A 25,235-nucleotide genomic window follows, 5' to 3' on the forward strand; every position below is an offset into this window, starting at 1 on the left:
AAGTAGCTCAGCTCCCTTCCTCATACTTCATTTTCCTGATCTGCTATCTTTTCTAGGGGACCTGAACAAAACACAATTGTTGCAGCCTCAGAAACACCAGGCATTTGGCTGGATCCTGATTCTTTCTGAGACAAACTTAGGTTTTCAGATCACGGCAAGATCCAGAGGTTCCTGAAGTAGTCAGGGCAAGAGTAGGAGCAATCAAGGCCCCTGGCCATGGCTGTGACCAACCACTGGTATCTCAGCATCTTAAAAGCAAGCATAGGCCGGGCACAGTGGCTCACACCTATAATCCCAGTGGCTCACGCCTATAATCCCAGATCACGTGAGGTCAGGAGTTAGCGAGTCAGCCTGACAAACATGGTGAAATCCTGTGGCTACTAAAAATCAAATTAGCTGGGTGTGGTGGCTAATGCCTGTAATCTTAGCTACTCAGGAAGCTGAGGCACTTGAACCCGGGAGGTGGAGGCTGCAATGAGCCAAGATCGTTCCAGCCTTGGCAACAAGAGCAAAACTCCCTCTCAAAAAAAAAAAAAGATACAAAAATTAGTTGGGCATGGTGGCAGGCAACTGTAATCCCAGCTACTCGGGAGGCTGAGGCAGGAGAATCGCTTAAACCTGGGGGTGGAAGTTGCAGTGAGCCGAGATGGCACCATTACACCCCAGTTTGGGCAACAAGAGGGAAACCCCCTCTCAAAAAAAAAAAAAAAAAAAAAAAAGCCAGCATGGCTCTCCTAAATGGAAAGAACAGAGCCGTCCATAGAAAGATGGGGAATCCAAATTGTGACTTTCAACAAGTTAATTAACTTCTCTGAGCATTAATTTTCTTAATTGTGAAAAGGGAATTATAACATGTCTCTTTAAGACCATTTTATAGTCATAGCTGAAAGAACATAGATTGAACAATTATAATATGTTAGGTCAACACATGGGAAGATCCATTCTAATAAGCAGGACTTTCACAAGGGTTGCTCTCACTCTTCATTCTTGTAGTTTTCCAGGACATGAACTGGGTCTTCTATTTCTTCTACATTTCTCTCAGTGTTCTATCAAATGTCTGGCATATGCTAAATGAATGAATGCATAGTTTATCTTCACTCTGTGTGTGTGTGTGTGTGTGTGTGTGTGTGTGTGTGTTTGCATCCTGATGAAAAAGATTTCTGCTATTAAAACTCCAAAGCACATAAGATTAAAAACCTGCTTGAGAAGATCAGTTGCTGAGAGAATCATAATCCAAACAGCACCTGTTACAGCTTTTGAATTCTCTATTACTAATATAAAAATCAGCACCTAGAATAAATATTCTAAAATTAGTTTTTACATCTTTAACCAAGAGCTTATTTATGGAGGGAATTTATTGTTTCCATAACTTTCTTTAACTTGGTATTTCATTTCCTAATACATTCATACTTTTGTTTCTTTTGCTAAAGTCTTTCCTCCACCCCCTGAGCTCACATTTTAGTCACACTAGGCATTTTTAAAGCATTTTCTGCAATCTTGCGATGACTCTTCTATTTATTTATGTTTATTCGTTTTAAATTTCACCCCTGTAATATCTTAAGTAGTTTAAACATGAAAATATCCACAAGTCAAAGGCACCAAGAGAATATGAAGAGGCATATCAGAAAAAATATTGTGACTATGCAGCCATAAAAAGGAACAAGATCATGTCTTTTGCAAGAACACAGGTGGAGCTGGAGGCTGTGATCCTTAGCAAACTAACACAGGAACAGAAAACCAAATACTGCATGTTCTCACTTATAAGTGGTAGCTAAATGATAAGAACTCATGGACACTTGGAAGGGAACAACACACACTGGGGCCTATCGGAAGGTGGATGATAGGAGGAGAGAGACAATCAGGAAAAATAACTAATGGGTAATAGGCTTAGTACCTGAGTGATAAAATGCTCTGTACAACAAGCCCCTGTGACACAAGCTTACCTGTGTAACAAACCTGCATGTGTACCCCTGAACTTAAAAGTTAAAAAAACTCTTGGAACTAAATTGATCAAATTTATTCATCCACAGGGGTTTTCCATAGAAAAGCATAAGGAAAGAACTAAACACTTCTTCTTCTTCTTCTTCTTCTTCTTCTTCTTATTATTATTATTATTACTACGGTGTCTCTTCAAATCACTCCAAGGGGCTGGGTGTGGTGGCTCACGCCTGTAATCCCAGAACTTCGGGAGGCCAAAGCAGGTGGATCACTGAGGTCAGGAGTTCGAGACCAGCCTGACCAACATGGTGAAACCCCTGTCTCTACTAAAAATACAAAAATTAACTGGGTATGGTGGCTCATGCCTGTAATCCCAGCTACTCGGGAGGCTGAGGTGGGAGAATCGCTTGAACCCAGGAGGCGGAGGTTGCAGTGAGCTGAGATCACACCACTGCACTCCAGCCTGGGGGACATGAACGAGATTTCATCTCAAAAAAACAAAAATCACTCCAAGGCACCACAGATATTTTCCAAAAATATTTACATCATCAGGGCTATCATATTACCCATTTTTCATGGTTGTAGAGTTGAAAAGGACATGGAAAAATAAATATCCTCCTTCTGAGCCTGCTTCATGTCTTCGGACTGTGCTTTTAGTGCCGACCTACAAAATTATCTCGGATCTCTGCAAGTGAGCACCACAGTAAATCCAGGGCTGACTGAGAGCAGGTCCCTCCCTCCACAAAAATAGGTCCCTTCAGCATCAGGACCCCCAAACCTGTGCAGGGGATGTTCAAACTCAAGGGCCACCACACAGCTCTTGGCCTTGCAGCCCAATCTATTCCCACCTGCAAATCCAAACACAGCCTTTACTCTACCTTTTGAAAGCTTTACTTTCAGATTTTCTTTTAATTCATTAGCCATTTTTTTATTGTTGTTTAGAAGAGTAAAAACTACAGAAAAAAAAAAAATCTCCCAAGGCGGCATCCACACTGAGCCCTTCCCTGGTATCTCAGCAGCAAGTTAGCATTCTACGGGTTTTCCTAGCTAGCACGCCACTACCATGGCCCAAAGCTGAGCTAAACAGACGCTAACACTAAATGCCTTCAATACTTTTTGAAAAATCCATCAAAGGTTCTGCTGAATGATATTTATAAGGGCCTTACTGTTCTCTTTCACAGGCTGCAATGCCCTTCTCCGACACTTGAAAAAAGTTGCTCATGCTTTTCATCTTTGCCTCTCAGAGTGTAAACATTGTTTTGAGTGAAAAGAGCTGAAGGAGCGCTTACTTTCCCTTGAAATTTTATTTTTAAATAAGAGAGGGAGAAAATCCTTTTTCTGACTAATACTAATAATACAGGTCAAAGTGTCAGGCGATATACAATTAAATGGAAAACAAAAAAGGTTCCCCCTCTCTTTCCCACAGTACAATGGCACTGGAATATAAATTACCGATGAAGACGAAATAATACTTCAAAGCCTCTAGGGCAGGGCAGCTCGGTGTTTACAAAGTATTTTCTACGGCACGATGAGACATTAAAGATGATGGTAACCTATGGACTTGAGGGTGTTGCTGAATAGACCGAAACTAGCATGAGGTAGGATTTTAGGTCCCCGTAGCCTGTGACCCCGTGATATGCTTTGTTTTACAAGGGCAGCTGCAGTTATCAACAGATGTTTCAGCAATAAATAATTGGTATCATCTCGGAAAAGACCCATCTACCTGGGGAGAGGGCATAATACCCAAAACACTGCCCAGCTCTTACAGCCACATTCATCTCACATCTCTTCAGGTTTCTCAGGGAGCGTACTGCAGGTGTTTCTTCTGGGAGAGCGCGGACAAACTCTCTCAAGTCAGCAAGCTTTGTGTGGAGTGTAAAGGAGGTTGGCCCCTGCCATAAATTTCTGTCTGTGGCCACACACCAAAGGAAAAGGGATTGGAGAGCCGGGGAGGAGGGGAGGAGAGCACTGGGGAGGGCGGAAATGGAAACACAGTGGAGACCAGAAAGCAAAACACAAAACATGTATCATTTTTCTTGGTTGAGTTTAGCCCAAGAGAATAACATTATAAATGACTCTTAATTTTACCAACTGGTGAGCTGTGGAAAGCAGTTGTTTCTGACTTGCCTTTTACTTAAGCATTCTGTGCTCAACTTCGATCTGCTCTTTGTGGAATTAAAAACACAGTGTTTATGCTCTAAGTACAATGCTAATTTTAAAAACAGAAGGGAAACATTGTATGGGAAGGATTCATTTCCAGGTAAAAAAAATCACAGAAAGTTTATATTTATGAATAAACTCTAAGAAGAGAGAAAACATGAAAAGACAAACTCGGTAATCTTTTTTAAGCGAGAGTGGAATTTCACAATCAGTCAGTTATTAAAATATGACCATCCAGCTCTGATAAACGCTAATATGGAAATTGACCAGAATGAGATACAATGAAACAAAAACAAATGATGGAATTTATTCAAACTATTTTTAATAATCTAAGATATTAAAAATAGACTTTAGGAGAGCCTGACCCACAGGGTGCTATGGTTCCCCATATTTACAAAACAGTGGTTCAGCAATTGTGCACTCGGGGTTTGGCACAATAGGAGAACATCCTAAAAGTCATTAGGAGGTGTGGTTGCTTAATTTATAGCTTGCTGGGCAAGCTAAAGAAAATGATGCTCAGAGTTCAAAAAGCTACCAGATTAAATATATTAGAGACTAAAGAAGGCCTAATAGATAGCCCCTTAGAGCTGCTACTGAGTAACCTTGTGAGTTGGGCTCGAATTTCTTAAATTCCTTATGCCTCTATTTCTCCAGTTGTGAAATTTGTGTGGTATAGAGAGGCATAGCAGGAGGTATTGTAAGTGGGCTCTTAAAACAGTCTACCAACTATGAGCAGCTTGTTTCCCAACTCACATTAAACCCCCAATACAGCAAGACTTAAATGTTTAAAAACATCATTTTCCGTTTTTAAGCTAACGTCACCACCAGCTTTAAATGCAGGGGTGGAGGGGTCTGGTGATTGCAGGATGGAGCGAGGGGAGTAAAACCCCAGTTATAGTGATGTGCCACCTCTCCGGCACTGAGCCTGTGTTCAAAAGTCAGAGAAACCTGCTAAACCCAAACGTCAAAGTAGGAGTCGCTCCCTCTGCGAGGCTGATTTGCTCTCGCCTTCCTTGAAAGGTTTGTAAAGTCCTCATGTGCCACTAGGCTAATTACACAACGGATCTCGAAGCAAGTAAAGCAGCCATCAGCTCTTGCAGGAGGGCTCCAGTCTAAGCAACCGTTCCCAGAATTGATGGAAAGGAGTTTTTTTTTTTTTTCTCGGGTTGGTCTCCTACAGTCTTCTCACTGGATTCTCCCTACTTCTTACCTTACCCGTCTCCACTCTATCCCCATTCAGTCTCTCTGCCTTTCCCCCATGCTCGTCAGTCTACTCTTTCCTGCAGAGCAGTGGTTCTCAAACTTTAGCACAGATCAGAATCATCTGGAGGGCTTGTCTAATGCTGACTGCTGGACTGCCATCCTTAGGGTGTTTGATTCAGTAAGAGTTTTCGATTTAGGCCTAAGAATTTGAATTTCTGGCCTGTTTTCAGGTGATGGTAATGTGTTGTCTGGAGGTCTCACATTCATAGCCACTGCTTTAGAGCTGCCCTGTCCAATAAAATGGCAGCCCTGGCCACATGTGACTATTTACATAGAAATGAATAAAAAATAGATAAAATTAAAAATTCAGCTCTTTGGTCCCATTCACCATATTTCAAGTGCTCGAGAGCCATCTGTGGCTAGTGGCTACCATATTGAACAGCACAGCTGTAGAACATTTCCATCATCAATGCAAAACGTTTTACTGGATGGCCTACAGCTTGCTTTAGATACAATAAGCAAGTCTCATGGCTTCTACCTGTGCTTTCAAGCTCTTCACCTGGTGCTTCTTGATGGAGAATTGGAGTTGGATGAAGGAGAAGGCTGTAAGTCACAATTTCACCACTTACTGGCCTGCTTCCCTAGGCAAATTAACCTCTCTGCACCTTAATTTCCTTGTTCATAAAAGAGGGATGATAATGGTAATACAGGAGATCCCCAACTTAACAATGGTTCAACTTATGATTTTTTAATTTTAAAATGGTGTGAAAGCAATACACATTTAGTAGAATACAACCATTCTGTTTTTCACTTTCAGCACGGTAAGTGTTCTGAGCTTGCTTAAGGTAGGCTAAGCTAAGCGATGATGTTTAGTAGGTTAGGTATTAAATGCATTTTAATGTGTAATATTTTGACTTATTGTATTGCCAACTTATGATGAATTTATTGGGGGCAACAGCATTATAAGTCAAAGAGCATCTGAATCACTCTAAGGCATTTAGAATTAAATGAAATGATGCATGTGCAAGCACTTTGTAAACTCTATAGTGACATATAAATTATAGCTATTATTTTATTCTACTTTTACGCTAACACTGACCACATTTATTTAAAACCCCTGGCTCACCGTTGTGTTCTTTTTAAGTATTCACTTTCCTTTGCTTGCAATCCCGTCTGCTTAACCTGTTTTGTTTGTTTTTTAAGAGGATGAGAGAGGTGGGGTTTTACTGTTTTTATTAAGTCTCTAAAGATGCTTTTGTGTTTCTATAGATCAGGGGGTCTTTCCTAGATTTTTGCTTGAATGGGCAAAGACAATGCCTATATATTTATTTTAGGATGAACCATAAAATACAATCTTACATAAACCAATAAAGTAAAAATTTTAGGATATTGTCATGCTTGAGATCATGCCTGATCTCCAGACGAATGTATTTTTTTATTTGAGAAAAGATACATATAAACTAGCAATCTTTCTTCCTTGACAATCATTTGAGAGAATGTGGGTGAAAAACAACGCTATTAAGAAGGAAAATGGTACTCCCTATAACATCCCCAGAACCAGAGCCTGAATCCTGAGCTGCAGCCTGAGTTCCTGTGCTACTCCTCAGGCTCTCTACTATCTGGCATAGAGGTACCAGTTCAATTAATTTCCAGTAAATGAGTTGAGAAATAAGCATGTCAATGACTTTGACTTGATGCTTCCTGAACAGCCTTAATCTTGAGGATACAAGAAAGTGAACAGGACCCTAGGTAGGGCTCAGGGAAGGAATATGCCAGACTTCAATAGCTTAGACAGCAAGTCACGCTGATGAAACAATGGTGCATTTATTTTTTTAAGCTACCCAACTTTCAGAAACTAGCATATCAAGATTAAAATGCTTTGAGGAATGGTGAAATCAAACCTGCTTCTCTGGCCCACCATGGATATTTCAAGATGACAGGGTTCATGTTAGGCCCTCTGACCACTCTTCACTTTTACTGGATTTGGCTTTACAACCAACACAAGATCTTACGGGCTGGCAATGCTTTTCAAACAGCTCTTTCCCCCACATTAGTCAATCTGGCAGACTTGACCATAAGGGTAGGGGGCTGTCTTGTGCTTCAAAGAAATTTAATCTATTAGACCACTTAAAGTCTAAATGCCTCACTTAGGGATGTCAGAGGAACAGGTGGTGTAGCTCTTCCTACCAGTAACTGCTGCAACCCGGCGCCAATCACATCCTTCAGGTTTGTTTTGTCCTCTGGGCCCACGGCTTGTTTGTACTGCCACTTTTCAGGCACGAAGGGCCACTTCATTTCCTTTACCTCCTGGATCAGGGTCCTTAACTCGCCGGGGAGTGAAGCTGAAAAGGTCAGAGTTCAGGTAAGGAAATTGCAGTCAAAGAAAAGGCTGTTGAGCTACCAATGTTATGATGAAGCACTTCAGTGGCAAAAAAAAAAAAAAAAAAAAAAAGAAAAGAAAAAGAAAAACCTTTTCCCTGCCTCTTGTTGGCTGGCCTAAGCTGTTGGTTCTGACTCAAAGAATAACAGTGAGGAGCTATCTGTCAGGGGTGGCCCTGGACTACTTTGCCCTACAGGTAAATTGGGGTAGTCAGGCATTAAGAAAGGTTTTTAGCAGGAAGTGAAGCACTTTAGTGACTATCTCTGCATGAAGAATCAGAGAAAGGAATGAAGGAAATATTATTTTCCCTGTAAAATGAGAAAGGGACTGGAATGGAATGGCATTTTGGGCTTACGGCGGGTGGGTGATGCAGTGTTAATTTGTATAACCTCTTTTTGCTTCTCTAAGACTTCACTTTCTCACCCCTTCGATATGGGCTACATTTGAATACAGACAATAACTACGAAAAACACAAATGAGATTTGAAATGGTGTAAATTAATTGTGAAATGGCCCTGCTTCACATTAGTAGATACATTAAATCTCTTAATGGGCACCAAATCTACTTAGAGTGGTTCATAATCTCCCATACAAACTTTGGAAACCCAAACGGCTTGGCAACTGGAAAATGCTTCTTAAGTTTGGCACCCAAAACAGACTTGAATTGACTAGTGGGTATTTATAGTCCTGCTTGAGCACTCAGTGAGTTTGCTCAAAAGTTTTGCTGCAAAACTTTCTGTGTTTGACTACACTCCACCTTCTACTGCGTATGAATGTTAATATATGGTACATGCACCATAAGACTCTCTCCTAACACTAGGAAAATTCTGAATTCTGAAGTACACATGTGATGCCAGATTTATGAATAAAGGATTATGGACCTGCATACATGATTGCTGGCTATAAATCTCTAGGTACTTGTCTCACAGCCCTCTCATACTCAATATCCAAAAATGAACTCATCACCTTTTTCTAAATCTATTTTCCCTTCTAAATCTCTATTGTGATAACTGGCACCACCATTTACTAAGTTCTCCAAATCTCAAACCCAGGAGTCAGTCTAGAGTTTGTGTTCTCTTTTCTTCCCCAAACCTAATTGGTTGTCAAATCCTGTGCCTCTTAAAATCCATTTCCTCCTCTTCCTAGGCAGTAATTCTTGCCTGAATTGTTACCTGCATCTTGCTCTACACACTTCATCTTGCACATTGTTTATCCTCATTTTTCTAAAAACAAGATGGAACAGGCAATTGCCCTGCATAAAAATCATCAAAGGTTCTGCAAATCCTGTTCTGGCTGTTTGGATCGCCTTCTCCCAGTGCCTTGTGACCAAATTCCGGCCCACCGACTTAGGCACTGAAAGCAAACATTGCCACTTCTTGCCAGTCTGCTGTGAGCTCGCCGTGGAATTGAGTGCCCGCTCTGAGCACTTCCAAACCCAAGGGAGCAGGCTCTTTTCAGCCTTCATCCCACTGCTCTGTAACAACCTCTGTCTCTCACTGGACTGTTAGGTCCCTGAAGATAAACATCATGTCTCAACATTTGTATAAGTCACATCATGACGGGTGAAAGACCAGTATGATTAAAGACAAGGTTCATCTTCTAGCTGGCCCTTTAAAAATATTTTTATATCATCTATAAAAAAACATGGTTCATCTAATATCTATGTGAAACATACTAAATACAGCAAAAAAGATATGAATGACTGGAAGAACGAAAGAAAAAAGGAGAGGGAAAACCTAACTTGATCTGTGATTCCTTTTTACGAACGATTTAGCCACCAATTGGGCCAATGTAAGGAAGTTTTCTAGTGGGGAAGGACTGACTGGCATTGAGGGGATATCACATGGGCCATACCAGTGAATGATTTACCTTGATTACCAAGGATGGCTCGCAGGTATTACACTGAAATTACCACCCCTTATCCTCACTGAGCATCTACTGTGTGACTGATGGCATTCCCCCTTGAAAGCTGACCCACAGGATTAGGGACCCGTGTGGCCGCATTCTACTGGAAAGCCTGGCCCTCTTACAGTCACTGACATAATTTCAACTTCTAAACTTGTTTTCAACATAGTTGTAGAGAACATTTCTTCAAGAGCGTTTCTAAACAGTTATGGATGGGATGCCAATTTAGTCCTGTTTGCTTAGGACAGTCCTGTGTGGTCCTTATTAATGGTGCTCCTTTTCATCCTCAGAAGTGCCCCACTTTGGCTAATAAATTATTTAAATTATTTGAACACTGAGTCAAAATGAGCAGTCACATGACAAAGGAAATGTGATTTCTGGGTTCATAGAAATTTATCATACTTTGGACTGAATAGTTTTAATGTTTTCAGATTTCCTCACGGTAATGGATAAGTCTGTTCTTTGCAACTAACTTGTTTTTGCCTCCCTTTTGGTTTTGCACCCTTTCCCCACACCTCAGTCAGAATGTCCTGCGGGGTACCCTGAAACAAAATATGCCTCTAAGCGATGTTTTTAAAGTGTATCTCTGGATTTCAGTTCCTTCTCCATCTCTGGGGAAGTTGCTGGGGTAGTCACCCACGCTGACAAGGACAATTTCTGAGGGAAAAGGAGGGGGTCGACGGGAGGAGGGAGAAGAATAAAAACTTCAGTGTTTGTGTTGCAGTCTGCTGGCTCGCCCCGCTGCCATAAGTGACCCTGTACTAATGCCTTTCTCTGGGAGCACATGCGGTGACGACATCGGTGGCGGCACGACCCTCCTGCTCGAGCCGTTCCGCAGCCACCTGCCGAGGGAAGGGCTCCGGTGCAGGCTGCACCCCATCCGCGCGGTGGGCTCGCGTGGGACGCGCAGCGCCGCCCTTCGGCTGGGCTGATGCTGTGGCTGCCAATGGCTCCGCACGGGAGGCGTTCTTCCCTGTCCGTTTATTGCATTCAGCCAACTCCGGGCAGTCAGCCCCAGACCCAGCAGTAGCCTCCTCTGCCTCTCTGATCACTTACTTCCCCAAGCAGCTTACCTGAAGGGCCGTGTCTAATTTAGTGATTTTACAGCCGCGATTTGCCTTATCTGGAACTAAACTGATTACTTCTCCTATTCTGTGGCACTGGGGAAGAAAAAGAAAAAGAAAATGCTACTCAATTGGGAGCTCAGAGTCTTCACTAGGGCGACCACAAAGCTTAAAGGAATTTGGGCTGAGGAAGACAAAGGGTGTGGTGTAGTAAAAGGGCGAGAAAAACTTCAGTGGAAACAACAGAACACAACACACCGCCCCTGGGGAGAACGAGGGCCAGCCATAGAGCATATTCTATAGGTGCCAAGTACCTGCCATTCCCTGACAAAGGCTGACATCTGTGAGAGTGATCTCAGGCTGACAGGCGCATGGAGCCAGGAAGCAAAGTCACACATTGGTGTATTATAGAAACCGAGGCTGTGAAATGACTGGACGTAGGCTATTTTGTCTCGAAAGGAGGACAAATGACAGGTTACAAATAATTAAGACTTCCATAGTGCCCTTGTAAAACTGTATGTGCCTGTGTACAAGAACTCAGGAGAAAAGACTTTCCCAGAACCTTTTCCCATTACATAATGAACAACCACAGCAAAAAACAAGGCGTGTGCATTTTCTTTGGGAATCTTATTTCTGTGAGGAATAGCAAAGTGCTAAAAATACTGAGAGAAATATTAAAAGCATGTAGAAAGGACAATACTTATGGAAGTGGAGGAAAATGTATTCAAATGCTAAAAATGAATCTAAAAAAAAGGGTTGCTCAAAAACCGTTTAAAGAAGAAATAAGAATTGCCTGAACTTTCTACACTTTGTGATGGAAAATTCCCAAACAATGACTTATCTAAAACTCTGAATGACACAATCAATGAAACGAGCAAAAAGCCAAATTCTTAAACTCTGATAATGATGCAATCGGTATTTACCGAGAAGAGAGAATTTATTTTACAAATGGCGTGAGAATATAGTATGAGGAATGTATTGGTGACTGAAAAACCGAGATTGGACTGGTGAGATGACATATTTGTGGAAACCCTAGAAGTCTATGGAAACTGATGAGGCACAAAATCCTAGTTTGAAAAAAAGTATGTGCCACCATTCAGAAATTGCTTCAATTTTTTAATAATTGAAATTTACGTGCACCAGCCAACTTGGACCCTTTGTTCTTCTTGAACTAAACTGTTTCTTGTTGCCTCATGTTTACTGAAGCCTAAAATTAGAACTGACAGCAATTCACTGCAACAAAGTGGGCTTCCTCCCCTGCCCCTCCGCCTGCAGCACATGTCCCATTCATGCCCTAGAAATCCACTCATCTCTCGGTGGTCATCTGCCAAGAGAAGAAAAATAGGGCAGAGATGAGAACGTGTCGTTCAGGCAAGGGAGAGGAGAGTGAACCTGCTGGCTCACCCCTGGTGCCTCCCATCAGAACCTCACCTCTGCAGCGCTGGTCCTCACTCTTGTCCTCTTCTGACACATCTGGTGCTTCCAACAAGAGCTGGTCCAGCACTTGCTTGCACTCTTCCAGTATCGCGGCTACAGCTTTTTGAGTATTCATGATGATTACGATGAATTGGGAGTCCCTGGGTCTAGGGTGATCAATTACCTAGGAGAAGACATTGATTCTCAATAAAAGAGCCCCTTGAAGGCTGAAGTACCTGGTGAACAAAAGAGAGAGAAAGATGATTAACTGAAGCATCATCAATTATCTGTAAGACTCAAGCAGGGAGGGATAATAGGGCAAGTGCAGGAAAATACATGACAGCCCCCGAGGACTTTATTAGAGGAATGTGTGAAATTACTGCAGGGCCTGGCTAGATGGGCAGCACCTCGAAGGCTTCAGAGCGCAGAAGCGAGAGGGGCCTCATACAGACCCTGGTTATCCACAGTGACGTCAGTGGAATCACAGGAGCCAAGTGAAATGAATGTACTACATGATTTATTTATCTTCTGCATACTTCACATCAGTGCCTCTGGAGCTCAGTGGCACCACACTCTGCTTTCTGGAAGTCCACAGGAAGCATCTGGCGAACAGTTCTAATATCAGACACTAGTACACTGTAATATGAAGTTGACCACTCTCATAACCCACTGCTGATTTCCCCTGTGCAGTATTTGTCATAATATTTAGCATGATATAATTTAGACCAAGATAGGCAATGACAGATACCAAATTTAAAGCTCTTCACTGCCAGGCACATTACCAAGTAAAATAGAGTACTGATATCCCAGAAAACCCAATGTCCTAAATCTATCATATGGATGGATTTGTCATATGGATCTACTTATATTGTCATTTAACATATATGCAGTTTAGAGATTGCTTATGTAAGTATTAGGGTGATCAATGAGCTATTGCCGTCAAGGTTATTTCAAGAAAGAAATAACTTACCAACAGCACAAAACATGCTTGAAAAATAAATAGAAAAACATTATTTGATTAACACATCTTTTTGTCTATCTTTCTTTTGTTAAAGCATTACATTGTAAACAAAAGACAGGAAGTTATTCTCTTTTAGACATTGCCAGAATAGATAGCAGAGCCGCTGTCAGGTTTAGATACACCTGGAGGGTATGCAGAATTTTATTACCAAAGTGAGAGAGTCTGAAAGGGAAGAAAGTGGCAAACATATGGATGGCTCCTGTTATTCTCCCTGAGCTTATGCATGCAATGAGGTAACTGTTGAAAATATTAAAGCAGTGAATGATTGTGTTGGTGTTGGGATTAAATGTGCTCTACTACCCAAGGGTTTCTTAACTAACTTTAAGAAGTTGGTTCTGAATTTGATATAGCAAGAAAGTCTTTTTCTCTCTCTCTCTCAATTTCTATTCTGCGACTTAACAGGAGCAGAAAATGAAAGCTGAGCTAACTGTGTAATCTAAATTCTGTGTTATTCATACTAACCTAGCAGGTATACTCCGTAGCTCCATATACTTTGTGTTTAAACACACACATGCATTACACACACACATTACACAGCTAGAACTGCCAAAGCAAAGCTTGGGGTTACTACAAGCTTGTTTCATTTAAAGTGCTAATGTATTTGTTGATGAAGAACACAAGCAGAGTGCTCAAATACAAAATTCATGTTACTTGAAAGGGCATTCCCTTAAGTGAGTACTGAGGAATTACTCACTAAGAGCAAGTCTGTCCATTGGTGTCTCTGCAGCATTTTTTGGTAATTCTTGCAATGTTTCAAACTTTTTCATTATTATTTTATCTGTTATGGTGATCTGTGATTAGTGATCTTTGATGTTACTATTGCAATTATTTTGGGGCACCACAAACTGTCTCGGAGCCAGCGAACTTAATCCATGAATGTTGCATGTCTTCTGACTGCTCCACTGACCACTCATTTCCCAGTCTCTTTCCCTCTTCTCAGGCCTCCCTATTTCCTGAGACATAAAAATATTAAAATTAGGTCACTTACTAACCCTACCATGGCCTTTATGTGTTCAAGTGAAAGGAAGAGTCACACATCTCTCACTTTACATCAAAAGCTGGAAATGTTAACCTAAGAGAGAAAGGCATGTTGAAAGTCAAGATAGGTCAAAAGGTTAGTTAGCCAAGTTGTGAAAGCAAAAAAAAATTTCTTGAAGAAAATGAAAAGTGCTACTCCAGAGAACAAGCAAGTGGTAAGAAAGTGAAACTGCCTTATTGCTGATATGGAGAAAGTTTAATGGATAGAGGAATAAACTAGCTGCAACACTCCCTTAAGCCAAACCCTAATCTAGAGGAAAGCCCCAACTCTCTTCAATTCTATGAAGACTGAGAGAGGTGAGGAAGCTGCAGAAGAAAAGTTGGAAGCTAGAACAGGTTAGTCATGAGGTTTAAGGAAAGAAGCCATCTCCATAACTAAAGTGCAAGATGAAGCAGCAAGTCTTGATGTAAATGCTGCAGCAAGGTATATAGAAAAGCTAGTTAAGACCATTGATGCCTGACCTGGCACCATAGGGAGACCCTGTCTCTACAAAAAATAAAAAATTAGCTGGATGTGGCGGTGCACACCTGTGGTCTGAGCTACTCAGGAGGTTGAGGTGGGAGGATTGCTTCAGCCCAGAAGACTGAGGCTGGAGTGAGCTGTGATTGCACCACGACACTCCAGCTGGGTGACAGAGCAAGACGCTGTCAAAGAAATATGATATATATATATATAATTGATGAAGGTGGCTACACTAAACAACAGATTTTCAATGGTGACAAAACAGCCTTGTACTGAAAGAAGATACCATTTGGGACTTTCATATCTCGAGGGGAGGAGTTAATGCTTGGCTTCAAAGCTCCAAAGGACAGGGTGACTGTCTTGATAGAGACTAATGCAGCTAATGGCTTTACGTTGAAGCCAGTGTTAATTTGCTGTTCTGAAAACCCTAAGACCCTTAAGAATTATGTCCTCTGCCTGTGCTCTATAAATGGAATAACTAAGCCTGATGACAGCATAGCTGTTCACAACATGGTTTACTGAATATTTTAAGTTCCCTATTGAGACCTACCTCTCAGAAAAAAGGATTTCTTCAAAATATTATTGCTCATCGACATTGTACCTGGTCACTCTAGAGCTCTGATTGAGATGTACAAGATTGATGTTGTTTTTATGCCTGCTAATACAACATTCATTCTACAGCCCCTAGGTCAAGAAGTAATTTAGACTTTTAAGTCTTATCACACAAGAAATACGTTTCATAAGGCTATAGCTTATAGTGATGACAGCTTATATCTTTTACAGTAATTCTTTGATGGATCTGGGCAAAACAAATTCCTCTAATGGACCTTCTGAAAAGGATTCACCATTCTAGATATCATTAAGAACATTCATGATTCATGGGAGGGGGGCAAAATATCCCCATTTACAGGAATTCAGGAGAAACTGAGTACAAACCTCATAGATAACTTTGAGGTGTTCAAAACTTCAGTGGTGGAAGTAACTGCAGATGTAATGGAGATAGCAAGAGAACTAGAATTAGCAAAGCCTAAGATGTGACTGAATTGCTGCAATCTCATGATAAAACTTAAATGAATGGGACGTTCTTCTTATAGATGGGCAAGGAAAGTGGTTTCTTGAGATAAAATCTACTCCTGGTAAAGATGCTGTGAACACTGTTAAAATGGCAACAAAGTATGTAGAATATTACATAAACTTAGTTGGCAAAGCAGCAGCAGGATTTGAGAGGATGACTGCAATTTTGAAAGAAGTTCTATTGTGGGTGAAGGCTTTCAAGCAGCATCACATACTACAGAAAAATCTTTAGGAAAAGGATGACTCAATCCATGTAGCAAACTTCACTGTTGTCTTTTTTTTTTTTCCCCATTTATTTATTTTATTGCATTTTAGGTTTTGGGGTACATGTGAAGAACATGCAAAATTGTTGCATAGGAACACACGTGGCAGTGTGATTCGCTGTCTTCCTCCCCATCACCTACATCTGGCATTTCTCCCCTTGCTATCTCTCCCCAGCTTCCCATCCCCCACCGTCCCTCCCCTATTTCCCCCCAACTGACCCCAGTGTGTAGTGCTCCCCTCCCTGTGTCCATGTGTTCTCATTGTTCAACACCCGCCTATGAGTGAGAACATGCGGTGTTTGATCTTCTGCTCTTCTGTCAGTTTGCTGAGAATGATGGTTTCCAGGTTCATCCATGTCCCTACAAAGGACCCAAACTCATCGTTTTTGATGGCTGCATAATATTCCATGGTGTATATGTGCCACATTTTCCCTATCCAGTCTATCGTCGAAGGGCATTTGGGTTGGTTCCAGGTCTTTGCTATTGTAAACAGTGCTGCAATGAACATTCGTGTACACGTGTCCTTATAGTAGAACGATTTGTAATCCTTTGGATATATACCCAGTAATGGGATTGCTGGGTCAAATGGAATTTCTATTTCTAGGTCTTTGAGGAATCGCCACACTGTCTTCCACAATGGTTGAACTAATTTACACTCCCACCAACAGTGCAAAAGTGTTCCTATTTCTCCACATCCTCTCCAGCATCTGTTGTCTCCAGATTTTTTAATGATCGCCATTCTAACTGGCGTGAGATGGTATCTCAATGTAGTTTTGATTTGCATTTCTCTGATGACCAGTGATGATGAGCATTTTTTCATATGTTTGTTGGCCTCACGTATGTCTTCTTTTGAGAAGTGTCTGTTCATATCCTTTGCCCACTTTTGAATGGGCTTGTTAGTTTTTTTCTTGTAAATCTGCTTTAGTTCTTTGTAAATTTTGGATATCAGCCCTTTGTCAGATGGGTAAACTGCAAAAATTTTTTCCCAATCTGTTGGTTGCCGATTCACTCTAATGACTGTTTCTTTTGCTGTGCAGAAGCTGTGTTGTCTTAACTTAAGAAATTGCCACAGCTGCTCCAGGCTTTAGCAACTGATCAGTAAACAGCCATCAACATTGAGGCAAGACCCTCTACCAGCAGAAAGATTAGGACTTGCTGAAGGCTCACATCATCATTAGCATTTTTTTAAGAAATAAAGTATTTCTTAATTAAGGTGGGTACGTTTTTAGACATAATATGATTGTACTCTTACTAGACTATAGTATAGTGTAAACATTACTTTTATTCGTATTATGCACTGGGAAACAAAAACATTCATGTAACTCACCTTTATAATTTAATTTTTTTTTTTGACAGATGGGAGTCCCTATGTTGTCCAAGTTAGTCTCATACTTCTAGGCTCAAGTGATACTCCTGCCTCAGCCTCCCAAGTAGCTGGGATTACAGGTGTGCACCACTGCACTTGGCTTTGTGTGACTCTCTTTATTGTGCTACTTGCTTCTGTGCAGTCGGTTGGAACTGAATCCACAATATCTTCGAGGTACACCTATGAATTTAATCTCTTTTTTGTTTAGGATACCTCAAAAAAGTATTTCTGCATGGATTGGGTGTTGGACTAAAAGGTTTCCAATGTCTCTTTTGCCTCAAATGTCTATAAGCCACAGTGTTTTATGCCACAAACTGGCTATCAGCCTGCCTACCTATGAAAAGAACTAAGCAGTAAAGGCTGCTCAGAATTTTATCCTTATACTACTATTGCAGAGAGTACAGCAACGTATGTTCATTCCTTCTGAGTACTTCAGTGATCTAATAAAAGAACTAGTTAGTGGACTGCAGTGAACAACAGGCCATGTAGCAATGATATCCCATTCCCATCATTCCTTTAGAGAGGGAGATATTGGCTAAAATGGGAGGTTAGCATTGAGATTTAAAAATATGTTTGGTGGTTTAGAAGGTTAAGAACAAACTTGGCTTGGAGTGAGCTGCAGGTAAGTTGGAGACTCATTTTTCTTCATGTCCAAAATTAAAGCAAGAAGGGGGCTCTCTTTCCCAGCATTCTTTTATAGAACTTCATCTAGAAAGGGAGGTATAACAAAGAAATAGGAAGAGCTCATGCACAAATAAATAAAACTGCATTCTAATATAATTTTAGTAGTACATCATCCTTTTGTCTAAAGGCTTATGTTTTCTTAGCGTTGTATCATTCCCTTAAGGTAGAAAGTAGGCTGTTGTTGAACTCATAGAAACAGAGAGTAGGGTGGTGGTTAACAGAGAATGGGGGATAGGGGAATTAAGGAGATGTTGGTCAAAGGATACAAAATTTCAGTTAGACGGGAGGAATAAGTTCAGGAGACCTATAAGATGTCACGGTGATGATAGCTAAAAACAACATATCATATACCTGCAAATTGCTAAGAGAGTAGATTTTAAGTGTTCTCACCACAAAAAATCGTATGTGAGATAATGTTAATTAGTTTGATTTAACCATTCTACAGTGTATGCCCATAATATATATAACTTAATCTGTCAATTAAAATAAAATTTAAAAAGAAAGTAGTTTTTTATATTGAGAAATTAAAGTAAATTTTAACTGCTCTGTTTCTGGAAATGACTTAAGTAGAAACAGCATATACTAATGAAAAGAGGACCTAGAAATAGGAAACTAAGGCACACAAGAGCGTTCAACAGATATGTGTTGATTAATTCTACTTTATTCTCTATCATTAACTATTTGTAAGACTTCTGAGACTCACTTTTGAGCTTGGCTTTTCTCCTTTGTGTTTTTGAAGGAGAGGTTGGGACAATTGTTAAGATTTTCTAGCTCTTAAATTACATATCCAGCAGCAGTCTAGATAGACCATGTTGTTTATTGCCAAAGAATATTTGATATTTGCTTATTAAGAAATTCCCTAGCTCTTTTGAGAACCCTTATATGTAGTTTTTATGTATGTTTATTTTTGTGTGGTTAGAAATATTGGCTTGAATTTCAGAAGTTGATTACTAAATATACGTATTTCCTTTGGTTTCCTCACTTGCAACACCGATTCCTGATGCACAAGATCATAAATCTCTTCCTTTTGTCTAAGTGATATGAAAGAGAAATAGGGCATGCAGATGCATGAAGGCAAATCACAGGACTTGACCTAATCACTTGAGTAAAGCTAGGGCAGATCAATGGAGGCTTCTCTGACGATGTGATGCCTAAATTAAGCTTCGAAAGAGTGATAGGGCTTAATGAAGTTAAAATGGTGGAGAATGGCTCTTATATAGAAGGAAATAGAGAGGGAATGAAAGGCGGACAGGTTGGTTGAACTAGAGATAATAGGAGAAAGTTGATATGAGGTAAGACTGGAGAGGTCAATAAGGGCTGTGCAGCATATTTGTTCCTGGTAAAAATTTGTATCTTCACTCTGAGAGTGCTAGGACAATATTGGTAGCAGTAGGACCATGGCCAGATTAGTGTTTGGAAAAAATCACTCTGTTTTAGCTGTGGTGCATACTGTGGGGTGGGAGCTTGCAGGGAGGTAACTGCAGGAAGATCAGTTAGGTATGATTGCAAATGGAGAAAGAAACAGCTGATTGGAAGTAAGGCAAACGTGGGGCTCAGAGAGATATTATTGAGTAACAGACATTTGTTAGCATTTTTAAAATTGCATTTTAGGTTTTGGGGTACATGTGAAGAACATGCAAGATTGTTGCATAGGTACACACATAGCAGTGTGATTTGCTGCTTTCCTCCCCATTACCTATATCTGGCATTTCTCCCCATGCTATCTTTCCCCAACTCCCCAGCCCCCACTGTCCCTCCCCTATTTCCCCCCAACAGACCCCAGTGTGGGATGCTCCCCTCCCTGTGTCCTTGTGTCCTCATTGTTCAACACCCACCTATGAGTGAGAACATGTGGTGTATGATTTTCTTTTCTTGTGTCAGTTTGCTGAGAATGATGGTTTCCAGGTTCATCCATGTTCCTACAAAGGACACAAACTCATCGTTTTTGATGGCTGCATAATATTCCATGATGTATATGTGCCACATTTTCCCTGTCCAGTCTATCATCGATGGGCATTTGGGTTGGTTCCAGGTCTTTGCTATTGTAAACCGTGCTGCAGTGAACATTCGTGTGCATGTGTCCTTATAGTAGAACGATTTATAATCCTTTGGATATATATCCAGCAATGGGATTGCTGGGTCAAATGGAATTTCTATTTCTAGGTCCTTGAGGAATTGCCACACTGTCTTCCACAATGGTTGAACTAATTTACACTCCCACCAACAGTGTAAAAGTGTTCCTATTTCTCCACATCCTCTCCAGAATCTGTTGTCTCCAGATTTTTTAATGATCGCCATTCTAACTGGCGTGAGATGGTATCTCAATGTAGTTTTGATTTGCATTTCTTTGATGACCAGTGATGATGAGCATTTTTTCATATGTTTGTTGGTCTCATGTATGTCTTCGTTTGTAGAGTGTCTGTTCATATCCTTCGCCCACTTTTGAATGGGCTTGTTTGCTTTTCTCTTGTAAATCTGTTTTAGTTCTTTGTAGATTCTAGATATCAGCCCTTTGTCAGATTGGTAGACTGCAAAATTTTTTTCCCATTCTGTTGGTTGCCAATTCACTCTAATGACTGTTTCTTTTGCTGTGCAGAAGCTGTGGAGTTCGATTAGGTCCCATTTGTCTATTTTGGCTTTTGTTGCCAATGCTTTTGGTGTTTTGGTCATGAAGTCCTTGCCTATGCCTATGTCCTGAATGGTTTTGCCTAGATTTTCTTCTAGGGATTTTATGGTATTAGGTCTTATGTTTAAGTCTTTAATCCATTTGAAGTTAATTTTCGTGTAAGGTGTCAGGAAAGGGTCCAGTTTCTGCTTTCTGCACATTGCTAGCCAGTTTTCCCAACACCATTCATTAAACAGGGAGTCCTTTCCCCATTGCTTGTTTTTGTGAGGTTTGTCAAAGATCAGATGGTTCTAGATGTGTTGTGTTGCCTCTGAGGCCTCTGTTCTGCTCCATTGGTCTATATCTCTGTTTTGGAACCAGTACCATGCTGTTTTGACTACTGTGGCCTTGTAGTATAGTTTGAAGTCCGGTAGTGTGATGCCTCCCACTTTGTTCTTTTTGCTTAGAATTGACTTGGCTATGCGGGCTCTCTTTTGGTTTCATATGAAGTTTAAGGTGGTTTTTTCCAGTTCTGTGAAGAAGGTCATTGGTAGCTTGATGGGGATAGCATTGAATCTGTAAATTACTTTGGGCAGTATGGCCATTTTCACGATATTGATTCTTCCTAATCATGAACATGGAATGTTTCTCCATCTGCTTGTGTCCTCTCTTATTTCGTTGAGCAGTGGTTTGTAGTTCTCCTTGAAGAGGTCCTTTACGTTCCTTGTTAGCTGTATTCCTAGGTATTTTATTCTCTTTGTAGCAATTGTGAATGGCAGTTCGTTCTTGATTTGGCTCTCTTTAAGTCTGCTTTTGGTGTATAGGAATGCTTGTGATTTTTGCACCCTGATTTTGTTTGCTGAGACTTTGCTGAAGTTGCTTATCAGCTTCAGGAGATTTTGGGCTGCGATGATGGGGTCTGCTAGATATAAATCATGTCATCTGCAAATAGAGACAATTTGACTTCCTCCTTTTCTATTGGAATACCCTTTATTTCTTTTTCTTGCCTGATTGCTCTGGCTAGAACTTTCAATACTATATTTAAGAGGAGTGGTGAGAGAGGGCATCCTTGTCTAGTGCCAGATTCCAAAGGGAATGCTTCCAGTTTTTGCCCATTCAGTATGATATTGACTGTTGGTTTGTCATAAATAGCTTTTATCATTTTGAGTTATGTTCCATCAATACCTAGTTTATTGAGGGTTTTTAGCATAAAGGGCTCTTGAATTTTGTCAAGGCCTTCTCTGCATCAATTGAGATAATCTTGTGGTTTTTGTCTTTGGTTCTGTTTATGTGGTGAATTATGTTTATAGACTTGCGTATGTTGAACCAGCCTTGCATCCCCGGGATGAATCCTACTTGATGATGGTGGATAAGCTTTTTGATGTACTGTTGCAATCGGTTTACCAGTATTTCATTGAAGATTTTTGCATCTGTGTTCAACATGGATATTGGTCTGAAGTTTTCTTTTCTTGATGATTATCTGCCAGGTTTTGGTATCAGGATGATGTTGGTCTCATAAAATGATTTAGGAAGGATTCCCTTTTTTTGGATTATTTGGAATAGTTTCAGAAGGAATGGTACCAGCTCCTCTTTGTATGTCTGGTAGAATTCGGCTGTGAACCCATCTGGACCTGGGCTTTTTTTGGATGGTAGGCTCTTAATTGCTGCCTCAACTTCAGACCTTGTTATTGGTCTATTCAGGGTTTCAACTTGTTCCTGGTTTAGGCTTGGGAGGATGCAAGTGTCCAGGAATTCATCCATTTCTTCCAGGTTTACTAGTTGATGTGCATAGAGTTGTTTGTAATAATCTCTGATGATGGTTTGTATATCTGTGGATTCTGTGGTGATATCCCCTTTATCATGTTTTATTGCATCTATTTGATTATCCTCTCTTTTCTTTTTTATTAATCTGGCTAGCAGTCTGCCTATTTTGTCAATCTTCTCGAAAAACAAGCTCCTGGATTTATAGATTTTTTGAAGGTTTTTTTTGTGTGTCTGTATCTCCTTCAGTTCTGCTCTGATCTTAGTTATTTCTTGTTCTGGTAGGTTTTGAGTTTTTTTTTTTAATCTTGCTCCTCTAGCTCTTTCAATTTTGACGATAGGGTGTCAAATTTAGATCTCTCCTTGCTTCTCATGTGGGCCTTTATTGCTATATATTTTCCTCTAGAGACTGCTTTAAATGCGTCCCAGAGATTCTGCTATGTTGTGTCTTCGTTCTCATTGGTTTCGAAGAACATCTTTATTTCTGTCCTCATTTCATTATTTATCCAGTCAACATTCAAGAGCCAGTTGTTCAGTTTTCATGAAGCTGTGCAGTTCTGAGTTAGTTTCTGAATTCTGAGTTCTAACTTGATTGCACTGTCATCTGAGAGACTGTTTGTTATGATTTCCATTCTTTTGCATTTGCTGAGGAATGATTTACTTTCAATTATGTGGTCAATTTTAGAGTAGGTGCGATGTGGTGCTGAGAAGAATGTATACTCTGTGGATTTGGGGTGGAGAGTTCTGTAAATGTCTATTAGGTTTGCTTGGTCCAGGTCTGAGTTCAAGTCCTGGATATCCTTGTTAATTTTCTGTCTGGTTGATCTGTCTAATATTGACAATGGGGTGTTAAAGTCTCCCACTATAATTGTGTGGGAGTCTAAGTCTCTTTGTAATTCATTAAGAACTTGCCTTATGTATCTGGGTGCTCCTGTAGCGGATGCATATATGTTTACGATTGTTAGCTCTTCTTGTTGAATTGATCCTTTTACCATTATGTAATGTCCTTCTTTGTCTCTTTTGATCTTTGTTGGTTTAAAGTCTATTTTATCAGAGATGAGAATTGCAACTCCTGATTTTTTTTTCTCTCCATTTGCTTGGTAAATCTTCCTCCATCCCTTTATTTTGAGCCTTTGTGTATCCTTGCATGTGAGATGGGTTTCCTGGATACAGCATACCGATGGGTTTTGGCTTTTTATCCAATTTGCCAGTCTGTATATTTTGATTGGGGTATTTAGCCCATTTACATTTCGGGTTAATATTGTTATGTGTGAATTTGATCCTGCCATTTTGATGCTAGCTGGCTGTTTTTGATGCAGTTTCTTCATTGTGTTGATGCTCTTTACCATTTGGTATGTTTTCGGAGTGGCTGGTACTGGTTGTTCCTTTCTAGGAGCTCTTGTAAAGCAGGCCTGGTGGTGATGAAATCTCTGAGTGCTTGCTCTTGTTCACAAAGGATTTTATTTTTCCTTCACTTATGAAGCTTAGTTTGACTGGATATGAAATTCTGAGTTGAAAATTCTTTTCTTTAAGGATGTTGAATATTGGCCCCCACTCTCCTCTGGCTTGCAGGGTTTCTGCTGAGAGATCTGCTGTGAGTCTGATGGGCTTCCCTTTGTGGGTAACCCAACCTTTCTCTCTGGCTGCCCTTAGCATTTTCTCCTTCATTTCAACCCTGGTGAATCTGACGATTATATGCTTTGGGGTTGCTCTTCTTGAGGAATATCTTCATGGTGTTCTCTGTATTTCCTGGACTTGAATATTGGCCTGCCTTGCTATGTTGGGGAAGTTTTCCTGGATAATATCCTGAAGAGTATTTTCCAGCTTGGATTCATTCTCTCCGTCACATTCAGGTACACCTATCAAACATAGATTAGGTCTTTTCACATAGTCCCATATTTCTTGGAGACTTTGTTCATTCCTTGTTACCCTTTTTTCTCTAGTCTTGCCTTCTTGTTTTATTTCATTGAGTTGATCTTCGACCTCTGGTATCTTTTCTTCTGCTTGGTCAATTCGGCTATTGAAAGTTGTGTGTGCTTCGCTATGTTCTCGTGTTGTGTTTTTCAGCTCCATCAATTCACTTGTATTCCTCTCTAAGTTGTTTATTCTCTTTAGCATTTCGTCAAATCTTTTTTCAAGGTTCTTAGTTTCTTTGAGTTGGGTTAGAACATGTTCTTTTAGCTCACAGAAATTTCTTATTAGCCACCTTCTGAAGCCTGATTCTGTCAATTCATCACACTCATTCTCCATCAAGCCTTGTTCCCTTGCTGGTGAGGAGTTGTGATCCCTTGTAGGATTAGAGTCGTTCTGGTTTTGGGTGTTTTCATCCTTTTTGGGCTGGTTTCTTCCCATCTTTATGGATCCATCCACCTGTCGTCTTTGTAGTTGTTGACTTTCAGATTGGGTCTCTGAGTGGATGTCCTGTTTGTTGTTGATGAAGTTATTTCTTTCTGTTTCTTAGTTTTCCTTCTAACAGTCTGGCCCCTCTGCTGTAGGATTGCTGTGGTCCACTCCAGGCCCTGCTTGCCTGGGGATCACCTGCAGTGGCTGCAGAACCGTAAGGGTTGCTGCCAGTTTCTTCTTCTGCTATCTTTGTCCCAGAAGGATACGTGCCAGATATCAGTCTGAGCTCTTCCTTATGATATATGGAAGTCAGGGAGCTGCTTGAGGAGACAGTCTGTCCTGTATAGGAGCTCAAGTGCTGAGCTGTGAGCTCTGTTGTTCATTTAGAGCTGCTGGGCAGGTATGTTTAAGTCGACTTAACACTGCAGCAGAATTCATAAACCCCCCCTTTTTTTCCCCAGGTACTGTGTCCTGGGGAGTTAGGGCTTTATTTATGAGTTTCTGTTGTGCTGCTGCCTTTTTTCAGGCTGCCCTGCCCGGAGAGGAGGCAGC

The 25,235-nt window shown here is 40.6% G+C and overlaps 1 protein-coding gene across 10 annotated transcripts in view; it reads right to left on the reverse strand.

Moving 5' to 3' along the window:
* Positions 1–25,235, reverse strand: part of ALPK1 (alpha kinase 1) — a 162,125-nt gene that overhangs the window by 58,373 nt on the left and 78,517 nt on the right. For 2 of the 10 annotated variants that reach the window (XM_032254734.1, XM_032254732.1), the window contains exons 1-3: positions 12,591–14,647; positions 12,081–12,249; positions 7,489–7,643 (exon numbers count right to left, since the gene is read on the reverse strand). In XM_032254734.1, the coding sequence (XP_032110625.1) occupies positions 7,489–7,643; positions 12,081–12,249; positions 12,591–12,599 (333 nt within the window). In that variant the 5' untranslated portion in view covers positions 12,600–14,647. Of the gene's footprint in view, positions 1–7,488; positions 7,644–12,080; positions 12,302–12,590; positions 14,649–15,188; positions 15,932–25,235 lie in introns of those variants that run through there. The other 8 variants (XM_032254730.1, XM_032254727.1, XM_032254728.1 and 5 more) reach the window with 6 other exon arrangements.

Source organism: Sapajus apella, unplaced genomic scaffold, assembly GCF_009761245.1.
Source record: "Sapajus apella isolate SASKATOON/1434 unplaced genomic scaffold, GSC_monkey_1.0 scaffold87, whole genome shotgun sequence".
Classification (NCBI taxonomy): domain Eukaryota; kingdom Metazoa; phylum Chordata; class Mammalia; order Primates; family Cebidae; genus Sapajus; species Sapajus apella.